Source organism: Anas acuta, chromosome 12, assembly GCF_963932015.1.
Source record: "Anas acuta chromosome 12, bAnaAcu1.1, whole genome shotgun sequence".
NCBI classification, from domain to species: domain Eukaryota; kingdom Metazoa; phylum Chordata; class Aves; order Anseriformes; family Anatidae; genus Anas; species Anas acuta.
In genome coordinates this window covers 7,092,514-7,109,146 of record NC_088990.1, presented here as the reverse complement: position 1 = coordinate 7,109,146, position 16,633 = coordinate 7,092,514, and the positions used below count along the sequence as shown (strand labels likewise).

Genomic DNA, 16,633 nt, shown 5'->3' with positions numbered 1-16,633 from the left:
CAGGAGAGGATGGCCTTTCCTTGCCTCCCGTTCCAGCCAAGAAACATCCATTTGGGCTGCAAGTTTCAGTAAGTAACTTCTCAGACAAGAAAGCAAAAAGAAAGCGACCCCCCAAACACCTACACTTCCTCTGTAAGGCAGGCCTCATGCACTCACTTCCCTTCTTGTGCTGATGCTGGGGGCAGCCCGGCAAAGAAAAGCTGCACAGGAGGAAACCGCCCGATTTTCCATACCTGTGCCAGGCTCAGCAGCTCGCGGTGCCAGGCTGACGTCCGACTTCTTGGCGGAGGAGCTGAAATCCGCCTCTCCATTCAGGCCAGCTCCCACATCCACTGCAGGCTGGGGCTCCAGCCCCGCTTTTCTTGCGGCTGGTAGGTCAGGAGAAGAAGGGGTCCCCGCTGCAAACACTACGGCATCAAAGCTTTTTACCATTTTAGGAACTTTATCCGGAGAGGAGCCATCGTCTGCCGAAACCAAACTCTTTACTCCCACATGCTCCGGTGACTCAACAGCATTTAAGCCGGAGGAGCAGGGCGAGAGGGCTGACTCCGACACGGCTCGGCTTTGCTTGCCCTCGGGCTGTGCCGAGACCTCCCCCTGGGTTGCGGTGGCAGCGGGAGCAGCATCGCCCTCGCTGCCCGGACACACGGTGTCTGTGCTGGAGTCGCTGTCGCACGTGGGCTCCTCTGCGATGGGCTGCAGCGCTGCCCTGGGAAGGACACTCTCCAAATCCTGCTGTTCTTCCTCGTACCCCGTGATGGGGGTTATGGCTGCTATCTGTAACGCTTCTTCAGCCTCGAAAGCCACGCTCGGGGCTTCCACTTCCAAAGCATCCTTTAATTCGGGGGTGCTGCTGCGCGGGGAGATGTGCTGCGGGCTGGGACCACGCTCTTGGGGCGGCCCCGTGTCCGGACAAGGGCTGCTCCCCGCCACCAGCGACTCACCTGGCGGCTCAGCTCCTTGCATGGTGCCTTCTCCAGCACCCGCTGTCCCAGCCTCGCCCGCCGACTCCTCGGGGACCGGCTCCTTCAGCCCAGCACCCACATCGACGTCGGCTGCGGGCCCCCCTGGGCTGCAGGCGGAGGATTTCACAACCGTGGCAAGCAGTTCCTCTGACAAAACCTGCTCCCGGCTGCTGTCAGAAGCCTCCTGCTCAGGCTTGGCCATGCCTCCTTCTGCCTGAGGCTGGAGGCCGTGCTCGGGAGGGCCCGGGACCCCCGCATGCTCCCCCAGCACGCCGGTTACCTCGCCATGCTCCTTGCTGCACGGCGGGGCCAGCTCTGCCGAGCCTGCCGCCGCCGCTGCTGCCACTTCCTGCTTTTGTTTAGATTCTTCATTATGAATTACAGAGGGTGTGCCTACGAAATTATCCTCTGCACAGTCTGCGCCCTTGGCACATGGAGATAATCCAGGGTCATTACCGCGCAGGGCCGCCTCCTGCCCGGGAAGTGCCGCTGCAGCATCTCCGGTCGGGTGCTCTGCATCGGGATGGGGTGAGAGCGCTTTTACCTCGCTGCTCATCCCCTCCTGCCCCGGAGGGCTTTCTGCTGCCTCCTCTCCATCTTGTGGAGGCTCCTGCTCCACCAGGCATGCACGTGCATCCTCCAGAGGGAGCGATCCAGGCTCCTGCTCTCCCACTTGAGCAGCATCCAGTTTTGAGCTGTCGCCCATGGCATCGTTAACAGCGGTTTGATCAACAGAAGGGCAGCAGCTAGCAACTTCCTGAGCTCCGTTTGCAGAGTCTAAGCTTCCTCCATCTCCGCTGCTGCTGGTATCAGTTCCTACTGACTCCTCTTTCTGGGCTTCACCACCCTCCCTTGCTTCACCCGCACTCTCAGCGACCTCACTGCTTCCCTGGCCATGCACAGGTTCTGCGCTGCCTTGGTTAGCTCCAGCACCATCACCATTTTCAGGGCCATCCGTTTCCAAGCTGTCCTCCAGGGAGGGCGAGCTGGATTTGCCATCCATGCTATCCACTTCCATCTGTCCTTCTTGCTCCCCACTTGTAGCACTGTCCTGGCTTTCCAAAACAAGACCAGGTTCAGGTGAACATGCAGGAGCCTTCGTGCCGTTCACTGCTGGTAACGTTGTCGCGGTGCTCGCAGTGCCATCCTGCCTCTCCTCCACACGGGCATCACCTTGGCTTTCCAAAAGGTCAACGATTACCTGATCAGTGCGTGAGCCTGCTCCAGTCTCTTTGTTATCACCGCTCTTGCAAAGATCAACGGAGACACCTCCAGTGCCAATACCTGTGTTCGTACTGGCACACGCCGCTACCACTCCCACGTTTGCATCCTCCTCACCCGCACAGTCAGAGCCATTAAATCCGTCAAGCAAAGGCTGAGCAGCACTGGCTGGCTCCTCCTCAGCTGCCAATCGCTCTTCTGGATTCACAGTCCTCCTTTTGGCGGTCTCAGCCATCCTATCCTCTACCTGCTGCTGGCCCGGTGCTCTGTCAGCCGCCCCGGTACAGTTCCTGCACTCGGTCTGGCCCATGGCCACATCCGTGCCCGTTGGGGAGGCCGGGGCTTCACCTGCAGCTTGGAGCCCAGGGACAGCACTCTCAGCTGCACGTTCCTCGGCAGCTGGCGCTTCCTGATGGGTGCTATCCTTACTGCACAAGCCAGCTTGATCCAGAACAACTCCAGCAGATGTCATTCCAGCTTCCTCATCTGTATTTCCACAGGACGGGAGATTTACGGCCCCGTTTACGCCTGCATGCGGGCTCGCTGTGCAGCCGTTCTCATCTGACACGGCCCCAGAGCCTTCAGCAGAGGCTGGCCCCTCCTCTTCCTTTTCACCCAACGTCACGGTATTTTTACTTTCACAAGAGCACGCTGGGCTCTCCGCATCCCCCAGACTCAGCAGGCCGTTTGGTCCATCACCGACAGCTCCCAAGCTCCCGTTGGGGCTCTTGTCCTCCTGGTGGGCTTGGTCGGAGAGCTGCCCACTGTCGAGGTGAATGACATCAGATGGACTTTCCTCCCTTCCTTCTCCTGCCATTTCTTCCAGGCTCTGAGATGAAGTGGTTGGGTGACCACCTGGCTCGGCTCTGCCACCGCAGCTATTCCCAGAATCTCCGGGTACAGGCTCCGTCTGCTTCCTTAAACTCTGTAACAAGACAACAAAACAAACAAACAAATTATAATTATTTTCTGGATCCACCATGTACAAGACCTGTGAACACAACCCCCTGTTTCATGCAACTCCTGCTCCCGCTGTGCTCCTACTTGATGTCCACAGCCCTGGGGACAGAGCTACAGATGTAGTGCCGAGGTCGTGTTACCTGCTGGTTTTGTTAGGCAGCAACAATGACACTGTTAGAATGACAGGAATGTTTTAGAAGCCTCTGAAGAACATCTAGTCCAACCTCCCACCCAACCTGCACTACCACTGGTGTTACCTCAGGTTCGCCATGGCTCTGGCAAGTTCCAAAAACCTCCAGTGATGGAGGACCCTGGTGTCTCTGAGCCACCTCTTTCAATCCCACACCATCCTCCTGTGAATGAATTTTTCCTAGCAGCCAGTCCGACCCCTCCAAGCCGAGATTTGTCCCTTGCTACACCATCTGCCAGCACCAAGAAGAGTTTGGCTCTGTCCCCTTTGCCATTGCTTCTCAGTTAGCTGTGCTCTTAGCTCTTCAGTGCACTTAAATACAAGATCAGTCAACAGCAGAGTTCGATCTACCACATAATGCAAATGCATACCAGCCCGGTCCCAAGGGGCCTGAGCTGACACTGCTGCAGAACAGCTTCAGACCCCTGCCCGATGGCACTCCCCACGTCTGCTCTGTGTTGCTCCATTTCCCTGTTTTGCTCTAACCACCACTGCAGACAGGGCAGCTGGCTGCCACTGCCCAACACACTCATCTCCTGCTTCTAGGACCGAACTCATCATTGAATCCACTCACGAAAAATGCACGCATCATTAAATAGCTGAAATTTATTTCCTATGTGGAAATAAAAAAATCAAAACGACAACACTGTATTAAAATTAGTATGTGCAATACTGTGGAACAGTAGCAAAGCACTCGGTTTGTCTCATCTGCATTTCTTTTCCAGCATATCCGCCTTCTCCAGGATCCACCAGGCTTTATAGCCTGATACAATCAAACCTTTATTTAAAAAGAATCATCTCTGTTTCAATATCATCTTTTTTTTTTTTTTTTTTCCCCTCTTCTCTGCTGCATTTCAGCGTTCACATACCACAAAAAGCGACTCGCTAAATTAACGAGCAACCTCAGCCCTTGGACACACACCCCGCAGAGCTTCCTTGATTTTCTGCGGAGTGCAGCTCTCGAGGCAGGCTCTGGGATTTCACTGCAGCTTTCGGAGGACACGCTGACACGCAGACAGCAGGTGATGAGTGCTTGTGGCCCTCTTAAATTCAGCACTAATGAATCTATTTCAAACCTCTGGTATTCTTTGCTTTTATTCATAAAAATACTCCGAAAAAAAAGTACCCTAGCAGTCAAACTCCAATAGGTTCCTTCAAATCTTCTTTAAGACTCTAAAAGTTCCCAAAGAAATAGGATTTCACACCAAATATGCCAGCTTAAACAACCCTTTTCTCCCCGGGTAACAAAAGGAGCAGCACCAGCTGATGCATTGCAGGGAACTTCTGGGTGTTGCATGTACAAACCGTGGCTAAGCCCATCCCTGCTGCGTCAAGGATATTGCACTTACTGCTCCTTCCACACTGAGGTTTGCAAACTCTGACCACGGCCACCAAATCACTGAATCACAGACCACTGGGCGCACTTCTGGTGTTTGCGATGGTTCTCCTGCTGCAAACAACCCCGCCACCCACCTCCCCTGCAGCTGCGTAGCTGCCAGCCATGACGCAGCTCGTGTTTTTGGAGGAAGCTCAGTGCAGGTGAGCACAGGAGGCAGGCAGCACGGGCAGCAAAACCAGAACCGTCTCCTCGGCCACCCAACCCTGCAGCTGAGCACGGACACCGTGCTGCTGGTCCCCGGCCAGGACAGACAGACGGCCGCAGACAACGGCGACACTTGTGCTGGAATGAGCCGGAGGGGCGGCGGCAGCCCCAGCATCCTCGCGGTGAAGTCACTCTGCTGATAGCCTGAAAAATAGAAGCGGCTCCAAAAGAAGCCAACTGGCTTCCACCCGACCCCAAATGAACCTAAACGCAATCATTACAGGGCCGCGCTCCAAATCCAAATCAGATTAGATGCGGAGTGAAACAGGGCTGGGAAGAAAAAGTCTAAACATAGCCTTTTGTGATTTCATTGTCAGACGAAATGTACCCATCTGGCATTGGCTCTAGCAAGCAAGGAGCGAGCTCGATGTGCGGCCGTGCCTCAGTGCCAGCTGATGAAAAGGGGAAGTGCAGGGAGGCGATTTCACAGTTAGCTCTGCTTTGCCACTCATGCCACCAGTTTCTGTCGAGATGGGGAGTAACTAACATCTCCTGCTCGGGAAAGGGTGGCCGATACCTCTGAACTTCCCCCCAGCCCAATGCAGACTGCAGTTCTCTCTTTGCTTGCTTAAAGGAACAGAAATGGCTGGGAGCACTGTTATTTAAACCCCACACCCCCACAGCAGCAGATTTATGAGTGATAAAGCGATGGCAGCTGTGCAACACACGCAGAGCAGTTCTGAGAAGTTGCACAGAAGTGTCCCGCTGCTTCATCTTCCCCCCTCGAGCGCATCCCTTTGGCACTGATGTTCAAGCACCAAGAGGAAACCTCCCAAGCCTCTGCCTTGTACCACTGCTGGCAGGGCTACAGGCACGCACACCGCGTGGCTGGGGTGGGCTTCTCCAAATCCTACACCGAGGCACCAAGAAAACCACTGCTTTCTCCATCAGCTTTCCCTCTCCCTGTAATTTTTATCCAAACACAGATGTACCCAAGGTGCCAGACCCCAAGCCCTGACCCCCTCCAGCACACACACATCACCCAAATGCTGCCAGCAGCTGGAAGGACAACGCACCTCACCTCCACAAAGGTTTTCCCTGTCTGATGTTCTTCCTAACACGGCTTTATCAGATCTCCCTGTGCTCCAACGAGATAATAGGCAGGTGTCTGCCTGGATGTTTGCTAAAGACATCCAGAGCAAACATCCAGACTCACTGGTACACATGCCCCCAGACGGTGCTGGCGTGTGGACACCCCACCAGGTGCCAGGCTGCTCGTGACAGCAGCAGCCAGCCAGCTCCCTGTCTGTTCAATAACCACAGGTGTTTCCTTACCCGGTGCTGGTGGCTCTGCATGTGTAGCTGAAGCTGCCGTATGTCACTCTCCAGGCTGGCCTTCGTCCCTTCCTTGGTTTCAGCTGTCAGCAAGTAAACATCAAGCCGCCGGTGGTGCTTCACGCAGTACTCCCCGGCGTGCACCGTGTGGGACAAGGTGCTCCACGAGTCCGGCTCCCTGGCTTCCTCTCTGAAACAAAACCACCGCGGGTTAGTCTGAGAGCAAGGAGGGATGGTGCACGGCAGGACACGTACGCTGTTCCTCACTCTGGACAGTCATCTAATCAATGGCTCCAGAGCCAGACAGACACACACACACGCACACGTCTCCGTCCTGAAAATGAAAGTGATTTAGAGCCAGCGCCAGCCACAAGCTCTACTCCACAAGGTCTACCTCAGGTAGAGAGACCTGTTGCTTTTTTTCCCCCAGACAAGAAGAACACGAGTAGCAAAGGGCACTGCAATTGCTTTTAAAACAGAATTTATTGCAGGTGAAGATCACCAAAGTAGCTGCTGGAGAACAACAGATACCTGAAAGAAAGACTGCGGGGAGACAAGTTCGAGGGAGCAACGATTTTTATGACACAGATACTACAACTTCTACACCGAAACCAGCACACCTCTTCCCCAACACCCAACAGCCATCAAATTGCAGCAATTTTGTCACTCCTGAAACGAATTCTGCTTGCCCTGTGGAACTGCTTTGACGCGAGACATCCTCAGTGCGGTGAGACCGCCGTCCTTCCGCGGCAATAACACCAACGTTCCCCTTACCAAAGGAAAAGAAAGGAAAAAAGGGGGTTGTTTGAGATCAGAATGAAAAACTAGCTCAGCAGTTACTTCTAGTCAATAGAAATCTCTGTCCAGTCATCTCAGACGTCAGACCCTGATTTTGCACAAGCTTACAACTCAGAGCAGTAATTCTTCACGTGGCTGCTCTCACCAAGCTGCACAGGGACAGCAGTGTCACTTCAACGGGGTGTAGGAGCAGTCATCTTATCAAGGTGTTCATCTGAAGCTTCAGGTTTGTAGCTTTCATTTTGAATCAGAACTGATTCAGGAAGCCAAAACCATCACACGCCCTAACGAGAGAGACAGCTCCCAGGAGAGAACCGGGCAGGGACTGAAGGACGTGGGGCTAACGCTGACCTGCTCACGGGCACGAGCAACGGGGACTTCTCCATCGTCCCTTCCCTGGGACTGCAGCTGCTGAGCATTAGCCTGAGCCAACAGTATGGCCACAAGGCCACCTCTCCGGGAAGCCATGCAATTTAGAAAGCAAAGTAGTAACGATCAAATGATTGATACCACGAGTGGCAACAGCAGCAGGCAGAGCACTGCGGGGAAGCTGAAGACAAGGAGAGCCGAGCAGCTGATGTGCTGTGCCCCGGTACAACAGCCCACCTCCTCTCGTGACTCATCTTGGGTTAAATCAGCACGACACAAAGCAAATCCAGACAAAGTGAATCTATGCCTTCCACCCTCAGCCACAACGTAACTCAATTGACTTCTGCGGAATTACTCTTGATTTAAACAGAATCATTATTGCTATAGAGGCACAGAAGGACGAGTAGGTTTTTGTGGTGATTTGTATAAATCCAGTCATCGAGGCACTGAAGTCAACTGAGCCATTACAAGTGTGGAGTGGCTAAATAAATGACTTTCCTTTATCAAGGAAACACAGCCATTTCTGTCTGTACTTTCCTTTTCAGCTGTCATGTATGAGAAATCACTGCTCGCCGGGCCACGTGGAGCACAACAAAGCAGGCAGCACAAAAAACAGATTCACCCACTCGTGAGGCCAACATCAGCAGGCTGAAAGGACACAGCAGCCTTCTCTGCTTTCTCACAAGCTTCAAGTGCTCTTAGAAGCATCTTCAAATAGGCGCCCACAAAGCAGCCTGTGGACCTGCAGGACCCTCGGTGGCTTCAAAGCCTCAAAACCTGGAGGGGAATCACAGGCGTGCGCTGCACACCGATGCATCCGTGGCACTGACGGACTGCAGCAGAGAGGACGAGTGCTCCCGAGCGTTAACTCGTTGGCTCACTGCTATTTCTGCTGTTCAATTGCTTTCAAGAGCACGTAGATCACATGAGAACATGCTCCTGCTCACTTGTCCTTGTACGTTGAACTTAACCATTTGTGTGTCCCCTGCCTGGCTCGCTGCGAGCCCTGGGTTGTACTGAGATAACAAAAACACACATCTGTCCAGAAATTACGCTTTATAGGCTGCACACTTGGTGCTCCCTCACGAGGAAAGGTGCCCATTTTGCATAGATTAGCAATTTCTGTAGTAGCTGTAATTATATACAAGTGCATACCCAAGCTGCGCTACTAGGAGATAAAAACAAATATGCAAATATTTACTGAAAATTACTAAGAAACATATATAGAAACTCCTGCATTTGAGTATTTTGAAAGTCTGCTTCCATTCAGCACAGAAGCCTAAACTACAGGGGAAATCTGTCTTATTATAGCATCCGACCAGCCTGGGGCAATTCCTTCTCACCCTCCTCTTTCAACAGCTTCCTATAGAAAGACCTGAAAGATACCTGAACAGAAAGTTCCCTTTGTACCGCCTCTGAGCCAGACTTCTCCAGAAGAGAATATCTCACTTGGTTCAAAAAGGCAAGGACCGGCCAACGAGGTCCCCAGGGTCACTGGGATGCCTCCACCTTGGGCACAGCCACGCAGAAGAGACCTGGAAGGAGTCCTCCAGCTCCACTCCCTGCCGCTTCTGACCCAGCTTTCTGTTGCAAAGAGGCTTCCCAGAAGGGAAATTGCTGACTTCAAGAAAGAGCAGTGTTTGAAGGACAAAGGAAAGACTTACCAGCCAGCCCTTCATCTGCGGAAACGGGGCTCAAGGAAGGATGCTGACCCCAAAACACTGCGAAGGGAGGAGCAAACCCACACCCTCACCACCTCCAAAATGCTCTCGGGCCATAAGCTGCTTGCCACGGGTGCTAATTCTTCTGCTCCAACCACAGCATCACCCCCTGCACATCTGACAGGAGGAAGACCACAAGCGATGCTATTTTTCAAACCTCCACCGAGTGCCCAAGCGGGGCCATCCTCTGCGAAGGAGGAGCCGTGCAGCGTTTGTGTGCTCTGAACCTATTCTGGTCTCGTGGCGGGGCAAATAGGATGGCCCCAGGCCAAGGAGAGGCGGAAAGAGGTAGAGGAAAGCCTGCAGTGACACAGAGCGGCTCCTAGCTTCCTGCAGATACCGGCAAGATATTTTTATAAAGAGGGAAGATAAGGGAGAAGAGGGGAACAAAAAAAAAAAACAACTGAGCTCTGACTGGAGGAAAAAAGCTCTGCCCGCCTTCAAAAGTTTCAGAAGCAACCGTCGGTGGGAGAGGTTTGAAATTTGGCTGTGCTGGGAAGGGTTTTCCAGTACCCTGATAACAGGTTTTAACCGCAGGGGAGAGGAGGAGTGGGGAAGAGATCAGAAAAGGATCAAAATGGCCTCAGTGCACTAGGCAGAACCCCGTGAAGAATCCCACAGTTCTCCAGCCGGGTGAGGAAGGCGGTGTGGGAACTCAAGGTGTTATTTCCTGGGGATATCCCCTCCGCATTTCTGAGCCGAACAAACAAACGCCGCAGCGCTGCCAGCTCCTGGGATCTTACTGCGAGCCTGGCCACAGCTGCTGGGCGACTGAAAGCACCAGCTCCCACATTCATGTGATAGAGAAAATAAAATCTCTTAAAACCAAAAAACAACACCATAACAACTAGTGTTATGGTTACAGCCAAAAACTAGGAAATGCAAGAATTCAGATGCTCTTATCTGTAGGGTAAATAAAACCTAAAATGAACTTTAATCTCACATTTCTAGTGAAATTCTGATTTCTTGCTGTTATATTATCACACTGAAGAGAGGAGAAGCAGTGTCTGTGGTCTGGGATAAGCAAGGAAGGGTGCCTACTGGGGCAGGAAGCTGCCCGGGGTGGCTGCTGCACCACACGGCCCTTCCACTGACAATTTACAGATGTCAAGGCAACAAACAGTCCCTCCGATGAAAACCTGCACCCAGATTTACCAGGCACCAGAGTCTCCGACCAAGCCTCCAGAAACCTGTACCACAAAAAGCCAATTTCCTAAACCCATCACGGAACCGGGTACGGGACTCTGACAGATCTCTGTGTTCTTCAAAGGAAATTGCAGACTGCCAGCAACAAACAGCTACGGATAATGGCAGCAACTGCTCGTTACTAATGGCAATTAATATTTAGTGGCAGTGCCATTACTCCTGAGAGGACCCAATGCATCCATTTTCACTTTGCCTTCCCTTAATGACCTTTTAACATTATTATTACTCTTTTTTTTGGGAAGGTAAATGGAAACAGTTTCTTAGAAATTTGACAAGACAGAACTTAAACTTAAAGCTATTGCAGAAATGTTGGGGTACTTAAAAGTTGGGGTACTTGAAGCTATTTCAAGCATGTTGGGGTTTTGTATGGCTACGATCAGTTTTTCATCAACAGCCTCACAGTCTGTAGTGATATACAAAATACTAGTGCACACAAACACTTTCTTGGTCCTCCCCAGTTTTGTACTCATCAGCACCTACCAGACAGGAGGCTGAGAAAACAGGTGCAACTAGTACAAGCTAGGTTGGGTTAAAGCAAATGCATGCACTGGGAAGGGATTTAAACACAGTATTCATACTTCAGGTGCTTCCAAATGTACCAAGCCACAGAAAAGAAGAAGAAAAAAGTTTCTTACGTAAGACAATTTCACAAGACACTCACTAATTGGACTGCTTTTATATTGGAGGAAAGAAAGAGTTAAAGCTCATCAGCTGCAGTAGCGATGACCAACCTCTTACAGCACTCCACACAGACATGAGCTGCAGTGGGTTTGGACACTGCACTGAATTCAGGATTGCACAACCTATCCTTCAATATCAGATTAAATATTTAACGACCGGATTCAAAATATTTAATGCTAACTTCTCAGTCCCATGATCAACACACCATACAATAGGAAATCACACACGAGAGGAAAGCTGGCTTGTTCTTCGACAGCTGTGTGCAGACTCACATATCCTAAGAGAGCACGGCCAGTTATCTCAGCAAACAGAACCTATTTCCTCCCACAAAGGGGCTGCACTCATAAACCCAGGCATTTCTCAGGCCTTGAAGCTATATATTAAAAATAAAAATTACAAACTGACAGCAAATGTATTTATGTATCAATATATATGATACACATTCCATAGGATGCAATAGCTGTCTGTGGTTTAATGAATTTTTGCATTTGTTTTATTTTCATAGCCTTACCTAACAAGAAAGATGCCCTGCTTGGGGGGCATTTCTTCTCATATCTTACCAAGTCTTCTCAAATCTCTTCTAAATCTCCTCTTTCTCCTCCTCACAGGCCTGTTTACATGAACGTCACCTCCTAGGACCTCTGATTGCCAAGTAGTATCAGAGACAGTAAAATGCTGTTCCTACCACAGGGACAAAGCCTCCTCTCTCTCTTCAGAGGTGGATAAGTACAAAACAAAGACAAGGAGGGAGCCGATGAATGAAAATACAAGTTTTAATAGGGATGCTGGAAGACACTAGGAAAAGAGGAAAAGCTGGAGCGTGCAGTGGGTGAGTAGGTGGAAAGGGGGAAGCACAAACTCTTCCTGCTCCATCACGTTCAGACCTGACTGCTCCCACTCCCATCTGCTCCTCTGCTGTACTCTTGGGGCCGGTGGAAACCCACGGCACCCCAGCATCTTTCCAAGCAGGAAGAAACATCAATGAAACAACCACATCCCAGAAAGTCATCTCAAAGTTCAGCAACACGCAGCCACAAGACCGGATCCTGTTGGATCGCTCCTACTCCCATGCTTCTGTAGCCAAACAGCGTCCTCTTAACACATGGATCTCTCATCAGTTCCTCTCTCATTACCCTTTTAATGACTCTGAATGCTCCTTTAAACGTTAATCTTGAGCCAGCACTTACAGAGACAAAGGCAGCTGCTCTCCTCTCCTAACAGGCTGCACAATGAGAGCAAGCCGTGCCCTAAAACCTACTGCCCTGCACCCCGAATAGCCATCAAAAGGGTTTGTTGCTCAGTTTGGGGTGGGAGAAGGGAAGGAAAAACACTAGATAACAGAGAATTACTTCAGTAAACTCCTTCGCTGCTGAGTCTGGTTAGCCAAAAATAAAATTATCTATTGAGGTGGCAACCTTTGGGACACCTGCATGTCCCCAGCTGTGTCCCACTCGTGCTCAATAATAATAATAACGGAAAAAGAGGTGACCAAGGGGGGACTGGGAGCTTTTACAGCCAGTTCCCAACTAACAAATAAGGCAAGGGCAGAGAGGGGACAGCGTCCGAGCACCCCGTTACGTGCAGTGCCACAACCTGGTCCTGAAGTCACAGCAGTCGGTGACATTTCCAGCCCCAGGAAACTTGTGATTTTGGAAAGCATCTGCACCACAGACGGCTCTTGTCCTGCTCAGACTGAAGTTAATGGAACAACCTAGCAGCAACGTTAGATTAAAAGTGTCCGGCTTTAACTGTTGTCCCCATTTGGCAGCGCTGTAAGAAATGCCTGATTTTAAGACCACACTTAAACCACCTGCTGAAGACGAACTGGACACTTCTGACATAAAACACATGCTGAAAGGACGTGCTGCATCGGTGAGCAGAGAAATGAGATGCCAGACAAATCCTCTTGCTCTGGCCTAGAAAACCAGAAAAGTGTATTCAATTACCAAAGTAAAGTTACTGCAAAAGCTTCCTCATCTGAGAGGCACCACGGAGCTTACAGCACAGACTCCATCAATTACTTACATAAAACCAGAACAATAGCAAGTGATAATCCAGTATTGCAAAATGGTCACCAAACACTCCTGCTACCAGGGAGCTATTTCTTGTACGTGTTAATTAAATCTGGGTCAGTTTAATTTTGGAAATACACGCTGATCGTGGCTGATGGCTTCACACGCTGGCCCTCCTGGCTGTTACCAGGAGGTTTTACACACAGAGCCGCACAGAAGCGCTCCACGGCAATAAGAAGCGTGCAGGGAAACCAGCAAAAGCAGAACTAACGTTAGAGTAAAAAACTCCAGAGACTGTTGAAGTCCCAAATCCTTCGCTCTGCGGGGACTGGAAAAATGCTTTCTTACCGACTTCACTTTTCTCTGCCTCCCCTTTCAGAGGGCATAAATCACTCACAGCTGGGAAGGAACGACAAGCATTTGGCTTGTCGAAAAGAAAAACCTGCAAGGTTTGGGTTGCTGGACAGGACTTTGTTCTGCAGCATGGAAATCAGATTACCAAGCAGTGTGTGTTTCGCAGAACGGCGCTCTGACTCCTCTGACACTGTGAACACTCGCTCTTTCTTGGAGCCATTTTACTTGCCTGACTTGCAGAGCACTGAAGAACATGGAGCTGGCAGGCAGATTATATTACTACGCTGGGCTGGATCTGAAAACACCAACTAGTGCAAAATGCAGCTGTCCCGTTGCAGAGGCCAAGTTACTCACACGGAGCGTGCTCCCCCTGGTTAACAACCCCACTGCCTCTCCCGAGCCCTCTCTTCTCCATGGAGCACAGCAGACGAGGGCTGCCAACGCCCTGGAGCTAGCATTGCCCAATTTAAACATAAGGAAGTAGCAGGCTTCAAGGAAGGAGCCTCCGCTTCTGAATTCACTCCTACCGCACTCAGAAATCAGTGAAGCTCAGAGTGAGCTGTGCAACCTGCCTGGTGTCCGAGGCTTTTTTCAGGCAAGATCAGGTGTATTTAAGAAACAACTGCACACCAAGCTGCTAGAAAGCAAAGAATACTCCTAGAGAAAACCCTTCCATGCTTTTTGTCCCTAAAAATAAAGTCCTGCCCTTCTGCACTATCCTACTCTGTATTGTGAGACTTCTGCTTTAATCTAGAAGATAAAATGAGCACCCTCAGGGATGCCACACAACCGAAGAGCACTGCTATCAGCACATCAGCATCTCATTCTGCAGCTCAGGCAGCCCACGCAGGCTCCTCTGCAGCTCCTCGCTTCAGCCTCGAAAGCAGCAGCCTGCATCGGCCCTGCCACAGGATGCAGGAGCCACTTCACAAGCTGGAGCCTACAGCAAAGGAGACTCTCAGGCTTGCACCATTTCACTTGAAGTAATCTTTCATTTTTTCAAATGCACACCGGCTAGCTGAAAAGGGAAAGCTCGGCTGATAAACAGAAATCCAAAATGTCACCGGCGTAATTAAGTTTTTGAGAAAAATATTTACGCTGCGGCTGAATCAGAGTGCTCTGCAGCTGAACCCAGACAAAACTGCATCAGCGGAGAAGGTTTTGTGCCTGGACCCTAATTATAGCCAAAATTCACCCCTTCCCCATGCTGGCCAGGAGGATCATTGTGAAGTGCGGAGTCCTGCAAATTAGCAAGCAAGTGAACAATAAAATCCCCCCAAGGATAATGCATCACAAAACGCACTGCATTCATTTATTTTGTGAAGTGCAGTTTAATTACTTGTAAAAATAATGACTCCTTTGTATGGGCTCTCGCTAACATGCGTTGCTGCTCCGTATTTTGCTGAGTGGTACGAGTTGTGTGCCAAATTTGTGTGCGTGGATTGTACAGCCTGTGCAGAAGCAGAGTGCAGAAAAGCGGTTGTACAGCATCCATTGTGTTTTGACAGCACATAAATGATATATGCTCTTGTCGTGGAATTTGGCTGCTTTTCTCTATTTTGAAACTCACTAGTTCTCCTCCCAGCAGGGATTTTCAAGCCCTGATCCTATGCGACTGCAGAAAGCACTGAGCACCAGGAAATGTCTGCTGTGCAAACAGGACACCTTCATTTCGCAACCACCATCCCCACGTGCAAAGGGCCGTGGTGGTCCCCACATCACACAGCATTGCCACCACTCCGGGCAGCCCCAAGCTTGCAGCATGGCACCTTTCCCTTTCCTGGGCAGCGAGAAGGGGCCCTGTGACTTCCAGCACCCACAGCCTGCTGCTGGGCATGCTGCTTGCAACACTGCATACAGGTAGCACAGCTCTCAGAGCCACAGCCACCAGATATTTCTGCATCCTATTTCCACCCAGAGGCCCAAGAGGAAAACTAACCTTAATTCTGCTTAATCCATGTAAGCAGTTTAAGGATATATTAAAAAGAAAGAAAGGATATATTAAAAAGAAAGAGGCCAGCACCTTAACGGTACTGAGGTTGCTACCGTGTCTTGTGTTCGAAGAGGAGCTGCAAAGGATACCAGAGAGATCCCCTGGACTGCAGCAGCAGTGCTGCATGAATGAATGGCAGAGGGCAATGCCATGTAACCCACGTGCTCATTTCTCTTCCACAAAGCGAGAACTGCCGTCCCACTATTGGAACTGGTTGTGAAATACACTACCAGCTACACTGTAATAGTTGTTGTAACAGCTCTGTTTACTTCCCATTTCTTTTTAAATTAACAGCTCTACTGATCTGCAGATTGCTCTTTGCTGTGAGCTCCATAATCAAGTTTTGGCTAATTTACATTTATTGACAGGATGCAAATTCTCCAAGGTGAGACTAATGGTGTTAACAGAACTTTGCCACGCCACAGTTACAGGAAAACTTGGCATATTCCAGTTTTACAAGATAGCCTGCAAGAGTGTTGAGTATTTTCACAGTGTGGCTGTTGTTGAACTCACATGGAAAAGAAATAAAGCAACACTGCCATCACCTCTCTATTGGTTCAACGGTGGCAAAAAATGGTTAGAGTATAGCTCCTGTCCCACCCTGCACCTTCTCCTGCATCCCCACTTGGTTTGCGGTTGGCTGAATTATTAAAGATGAAACTTAAATGAAGTCACTCCAGCAGCAGATCTTATTTGTTCTGCCTCTAACATCCTGTCCAACAACTATAGAGGGAAGAATAATTTACAGTTTGTAGCATAAAGAAATGTTGCGTGAGAATGTAGACAACACAGAAGACTCCCAAACATGACATTGGGTCCCTCAACATAAACCCTAAGCATCTGCAGATTCAAATCAGAAAAACAAAGTTAATAACAAAGCTTAAGGGAACTACGCATCAGAATAACAGACATGCAGACCAAATCTTTCCTCTTTTACAAATCCCCACCCCCCAGACTTATTTCAGCTCTTTGTCTTTATTATTTGCAGCTTTTAAAGCTAGTACTCCAAACACTTGCTGTTCAAAAACAGCTTTCCATTTTCTGAAGGATTCCTTGTAAAATGCTGCAGTAAGAGCTCGTGTAAGTCACTGGCTACGGGTTGGCAAGACCTGGCTGCTTCTCAGTTTCTGTTGTAAATACTTGCATCAATTTTTACCTAAATTCTTACCTATCCTGGTAGATATTTGTTCCCTACAAGACGCTGCCGTATTTCAATAAATTGTTGTGGCCTTGTATTAACCAAAAACCTCCAAATCTACCAAATAAGAACGTGACAGTCCCCAAC

At 50.1% G+C, this 16,633-nt stretch overlaps 1 protein-coding gene across 13 annotated transcripts in view; it reads right to left on the bottom strand.

Annotated features, from left to right (window-relative positions):
- The window catches only part of AKAP13 (A-kinase anchoring protein 13), a 216,912-nt gene that overhangs the window by 101,461 nt on the left and 98,818 nt on the right, over positions 1-16,633 (bottom strand). For all 13 annotated transcript variants that reach the window (XM_068696270.1, XM_068696269.1, XM_068696267.1 and 10 more), the window contains 2 exons: positions 6,215-6,404; positions 234-3,111 (listed from right to left, as the gene is read on the bottom strand). In XM_068696270.1, the coding sequence (XP_068552371.1) occupies positions 234-3,111; positions 6,215-6,404 (3,068 nt within the window). The remainder of the gene's footprint in view (positions 1-233; positions 3,112-6,214; positions 6,405-16,633) is intronic.